The sequence below is a fragment of the Primulina eburnea genome, chromosome 15 (assembly GCF_022965805.1).
Source record: "Primulina eburnea isolate SZY01 chromosome 15, ASM2296580v1, whole genome shotgun sequence".
Taxonomy (NCBI): domain Eukaryota; kingdom Viridiplantae; phylum Streptophyta; class Magnoliopsida; order Lamiales; family Gesneriaceae; genus Primulina; species Primulina eburnea.
The window spans coordinates 4,448,088-4,454,352 of record NC_133115.1 but is presented as its reverse complement, the minus strand read 5'-3'; the positions used below and the strand labels follow the sequence as shown (position 1 = coordinate 4,454,352).

Here is a 6,265-nt window from a genome sequence, read left to right as displayed (position 1 = left end):
TCTTTATTGGCATGCATTTTTCGTGAAAAAAGGTGACGACAATTATTTTGTAGTGATTTGGTAAGCTGATCACCATTATTTCTTTCTTTCTTTATTTTTTAAAAAATAATATATTTTCTCAACAATCAATCAAAACAAAGCAATGGATATATCATATATCACTCATTGAAAAAGTTCAAAAATCACATGAACAACACATTAAATACTCTTGCTTACATATAAAATCAAATTACAATAAAATGGTCAAAATATTTGCGAGTTGTCTCATGGGTAATATTTTGTGAGACATATATCTTATTTGGGTCATCCATGAAAAAATATTATTTTTATTATGAATATCGGTAGGATTGTTCCGTCTCACAGATAAAAATTTATGAGACCGTATCACAAGAGATTTACTCCAATATTAAATAATCGAAGCATTGTCCGAATCCAAAAATTAATATTTCGTCTTGAGAGTTCTAAAATAACAAAAACAAAAAGAGTGAGGTTCTACGTGATACTCTTCCGAATCATGAATCAAAATTATAGTCGATTCTTTTTATCAATACTTAGAGTTCCAAAATAACAAAAACGAAAAAGGTGAGATTCCACTTGATACTCTTTCGAGTCATGAATCGAAATCGAGTAGTCTCCAACATATCGAAACTCCGATTCATAGCTTTTTCAAATGTTAAATTTCGTAAAATCAATCTCACAAATATATCATCAAAACCATCGATATTAGAAATAATTGATACTAAATCAAATAGCAATATTCGAAGCATTTCCCATTTGGTTCGGCGAGTAATATCAAAATTGGAAAAGCAGTGTGTGCGTGTTTCCATTGCTTATCTCCAACAGGTCACGGCGGTCCACGATACATCTCCCATCACCATCTCTCTCTCCCCCACCTGCCATCAATTATCAACGAAGATTCCTTTTTCTTCCCAAAATTCCTTGCTGAAAACCACTTCTCTCCTCCACTGCCGTATCCCATTTCTCATCCCTCCTTTTGTAGCAAGATTTCATTTATGTTGGATTGATCGATTTCCACATGGGCTGCGCCACTTCCAAGCTGGATGATCTCCCCGCTGTGGCTATGTGCCGGGAGCGCTGCGCGTTTCTTGATGAGGCCATACGCCTCCGCTTCGCACTTGCTGATGCGCACGCTGCTTACCTTCAGTCGCTTAAGGCGGTTGGTGTCTCTCTGCACACGTTTTTCATTCAAGATCTCGATGGTTCTGTCAATCGTCCGCTGTCTCCGGTGCTGAATCTTCCGACGCAGAGGAAAGGGGATCCTCATGGACACTCTTCCTCTTCTTCCGAGAATATCCACCACCTCCACTCCCACTCACACTCCGACTCCGGCTCCCACCTGAACTTCCACTCCGAATCCGAAGATGAGGAGGCTGACTCCTTACATAATAATCAAGTCAGCTCGCCGGTACGGAACCAACGATCGTACGCTGGTTACATGCCGGGTCACGAGAATCTCAATTTCAATTTCCCAGGAGCTGCGGCCGGCGGGGGTGGGGGAGGGGGTTTTATGCACATAAATTATATGAAAAATCAAGCGGCGCCATCTGTGGGATATATCCAACGGCCCATGACTCTAAAAACTTCGCACATTGATGAATCTTCTGTTTCCGCTTCTTCTCACTATCTTTATCCTACCTATCAGGATGAGAGCAATCGAAATCCCAACCCTTCTTCTAATACTAATTATAATTATGGTGGTTATCCAAGTTACTCCAATTACGGAGCTGGAGGCGGGTTTTACGGTGGTTCTTCTGCCACGCCGGTGTCGTATGGTGGCGGGATTTCGTCTCAGCCGGCGGTGGCTTCAAGTTCTAAAGCACCGCCATCACCACCGAGGAGCTCTGGTTGGGATTTCTTGAACCCTTTTGATGGATTCGAAAAATTTTATCCGGCTGCCACTTCGAGCCGCGACTCGAGGGATGTGAGGGAGGAAGAGGGGATTCCAGATTTGGAAGATGAGGATGATGAGGTAGTAAAGGAAGTTCACGGCCATCAGAAGTTTGTTGATAGCGGAAGAAGCAGTCACTCAAAGCCAGGGGTATCCGACGCGCAGGAGGCGAATGATGCCCAATTACAGTTCAGGTCGCGGCAGAAAGTTGAAATGGAGACAGATCCAGTTGAATATGAGGTGCATATCGTGGATAAAAAGGTAGTTGGTGCTGACAGGTCAAAAGATCAGGGAAGTGCTTCTGGATTCAAGCCTCGAGGTGCGCTCAAAGGAGATTTGGAAGTTGTGAGAGAGATTCAACTTCAGTTTGACCGAGCTTCAGAGTCAGGAAGTGAGCTTTCTAAGTTTCTGGAGGTTGGCAAGCTCCGTTATAAACGAAGGCATGGTGTCAATCACGGTAAAAGACACAATATATATATTGTGTATTCTAGCTTCAAGATTTGATTTTTAACATGGTTTATTGTTACCTAATGTTGAGTTGAGATATGCGTATGTTTGTTGTAAAAGAGATTTAAGATAAAATTTTATGCCTTTCTGATGTTCGATTTGATGGATATTTATGTGGCAGTGTCTTCCAAGATGTTGCATCTGCCTATGGTGTCCTCACTACCTTCCGCGTCTAAAGGCTCAGAGATTAATATGGCCGATCCTGCATACTTAGATGCTAATCAGGAATTGGAGACAAGGTCCAGAAATCTTTCTTCTACTTTACATAAGTTGCACCTCTGGGAGAAGAAACTGTACGAAGAAGTGAAGGTACACAGCTAATCGCTTAGATAAACTCTATGGTCTTTCTTTCATCTTTAGCTTCTTGTGTTCCCCTTTGGCAACCTCCTCTCTGAATTTAATATGTTTTGGACGCTTCTTGTTGTTCGATTGTGCATTTGTGCTGACTAATATGGTTTGTGGTCCCCCCCAACGTGGCTCTTTTTTCTATGAAATCATTCAAGAATCAAATGTGATGGCTCATTTACTGTCATTTACTTTTAAATTCACTCCATATTTGTTGGTTACACGAGAGCATTCGAATTTATGACCCTTGGAGTTTATTAAACAATCCGTGATTATTGCATTGCCAAAACATTTTTAATATAACCATAGTATGCTTCAATTGTTTTGTTAAAAATAGCAGCAACATCAGCGTCAGCCTATGTTACTAATACGTCGTGCTTCATTGGATTTATTCTTTTATTTTTGCATGAGGTGCATTTTAAAGGGATAATAAGCTGCAGTATAACGTAAAGCATGTAGGACCCTTTAGGAATGCCAGTGGTTCATCTGCATCCCATTCTCTGTGTACCCATTTGGCCATTTCCGAATACTATCCTATATAAAGAAAGGCCAAAATATTTGCCAAATGAGTTTTGTTAGCCATTTTTATAAGCCTTTTTTACAGGCTGAGGAGAAAATGAGGGTACTTCATGATCGCAAGTCTAAAAAACTTAAGCATTTGGATGAAAGAGGTGCCGAGGCTTCTAAAGTTGATGTAACGAGAACTTTGGTCAGGAGTCTTTCCACAAATATTAAAATTGCTATTCAAGTGGTGGATAAAATATCAGTGAAGATAAATAACTTGAGGGATGAAGAATTGTGGCCGCAGCTAAATGACTTCATTCAAGGGTATGCATGGTCTATCTATTAAATTTTAAGCCCTGGTTATGATGAATTATACTGCTCTAAATTTGCCTGTCATTATTTTTTGCATGATATAATTTTTAGCCGGCAGTTATCCCTTATTTTCTTTCATTTTATCATATACTTGGCTAATCTGCATTGGGTAAAAAAATTAATGGATACACAATCACCAGCCAGAATAAACCTCAGGGGAGCACTTTCATAGCTTGATTCAGAATTTGGTCCATGGTCGTGATTTTATGTTGTATGATAAGGGGATCAGTGAGAAATGCACAAGGGCTTTGCTGGTTGAACTAGGATGGGTGAATATATTATTTTAGCTCAAGAATATAATGGCCATCACCTGGAATAATATTGAATGAAGACGGTTACGATCGTCCGATAATGTTCCGTAAATTACCGCAGAAAGCAGCAGTACTTCCCGATGTGTTTATTTTTCTTCTTTTTCTTTCTTTTGTTTTACCATTATACTTTTGAACCGCTTTTTTGGTATGCCTTGACAATATTGCTTTAAGTTAATGTCGTTTCATGATGCATCTTTTAAATATTTTGTCATCCTAGGTTAACTACTATGTGGAAGTCCATGCTGGAATGTCATCGTAATCAATGCCAAGCAATTGGAGAAGCCAAACGGTTAGATGCCATTGCGTTCCACAAATACCTTAGTGATGCTCATTTTGAAGCAACTCGTCAATTTGAATGTGATCTGGTTAATTGGACTTTGAGGTTCTCATATTGGGTTGATGCACAAAAGGGTTTTGTCCGAGCATTAAATAGCTGGCTCAGGAATTGTCTCCTCTATGTTCCCGAAGAAACAGCTGATGGAATAGTCCCATTTTCTCCAGGCAGGATTGGTGCCCCCCCAGTGTTTGTTGTTTGCAATCAGTGGTGGCAATCCCTGGAAAGGATTTCCGAGAAAGAAGTGGTTGGTTCTATGCGAGACTTCGCCTCTAATCTTCTTCAGCTGTGGGACAGGGACAAGGCTGAAATGCGCCAAAGGATGTTGGTGAACAAGGATGATAGAAAGATTAAGAGCCTGGACAAAGAAGACCAGAAAATACAAAAGGAGATTCTGGCTTTGGACAGAAGGATGGTTTTATTAAATTCCACAAAAGACAACGGTACGGCATCGACTGAGCATGCTGTGTATCAGAGTGAGACCACCAAAGGGGGAAGCCTGCAGGCAAGTTTGCAACATGTTTTTGAGGCCATGGAGGGTTTTACGTCCAACTCATTGAAAGTTTACGAGGAGTTGTTGCAACGAATGGAAGAGGACCATCTTTCCCGGGATCATGAAAGAGTTTCTTAGTGGTGCTCTGTTGAGATAAAACCGAGGTCATATCTATTGGCGAGATTTTGTCCAATAAAATTTTCAATCTTAAAGCTTTGTATCCACGACACCTGTACTCTTGACTATTTTTTGGTCGTGAAATGGGGGGAGGGAGCTACTTTCGGTGGATTCATCCAACTGGTGTCTCCTTTCATGCAAGCAAGATATGGTTCGCTTGGCGCCATCAATTGGTTTGCGATGATATTTGTCCAAGCATCAATTGGTGTGATGATCTTTGAATAGGCAAAGCGGTGAAAGGTTAGTGGAGGCAGCTTAAAAGCGCTGGGACCTTGGCAACAGAAGTATCATTATAGATGCTGCGTAATGTCTTTTCTGGGCCAATCAGATTTATCAAGTTCGTTGCATCTACCATGAAGATATATCAAATACCGTTGTGGGTGACAAACATTTGAAACATGGGTTGGTCTTCTCGTTCAAATACGGGGAGGAGGAAGCTATTTAAGGAGCCATGCAGGATACAGTTTCAGTTGCATGAATAGAACGTGCCTCGGTTGTGTCGGTTGTGTATATTCCCTCCTTTTCACGGTCACGTGTATTCAATTTTGCATCATCATCATCATCATCATCCTTCCGGTGTTTTTTCCAAGTGTAAGTTATCCTAAATGAGGATATTTGATGTATATGAACTTATGAAGTTAAAACGAAAAAAAAGAAGCTGCTTAAAGTAGGGAGGGGTCTTTCCTCAGTCCTATCTATTACGGGCTTGAAATTTTTGACCCCCTTGATGGATTGTTCAACTTGATTCCTTGCATTAATCTTATTTTTGTAGTTGAGGTCAGCACCATCTGTTAGTGCATGTCTATGTTTTAGGTAGACAGGTTCACCGAATTAATCCACCCGGGGCGGTATGCTATTCGCTAGCTTGCCGCCTCAACTCGTCGTTTGTTTTGCGTGACATTGAGTGTAGGTTAGATTTTTGTTCTAGCGTGGATTTGAACACATGCTACATCATTAGACACACCAGTGATGCGGACTGTGGTAGGATATTCCGTGTGACAGGTACTTAAGCAATTGATATGTACAAATGAGAATATAACTGTGTTTAAATAGAACTTGACAAATCAATTTTCCCCAACTTGATGTTTGCATGTTTTTGTTCCTTACAAGCTACACCGAATTCCATGTATTCTTTGACCACAACGTGACCCTAGTAGTTTTGCTTGTTATGAAGCCTACGAAGAAAATGATGGATGATACATATCCAAATATGACATCATATCGTATCGAAAATCGTATATCTTATCAAAATTACGGTATAAGAAAATTCATATCGTACCGAAAATTTTGATACATATAACTGGCATATCGAT

General features: G+C 40.3%; 1 protein-coding gene across 1 annotated transcript; it reads left to right on the top strand.

The window, feature by feature from the left end:
• The first annotated feature begins 803 nt into the window (after nt 1-803).
• On the top strand, nt 804-5,734 carry LOC140815253 (uncharacterized). Its single transcript, XM_073174376.1, has 4 exons — nt 804-2,366; nt 2,538-2,725; nt 3,366-3,589; nt 4,166-5,734. Exons 1-4 carry the CDS (start codon nt 1,037-1,039, stop codon nt 4,911-4,913), a joined length of 2,490 nt encoding a protein of 829 aa, XP_073030477.1. The 5' UTR covers nt 804-1,036; the 3' UTR covers nt 4,914-5,734.
• Nucleotides 5,735-6,265: the final 531 nt, after the last annotated feature.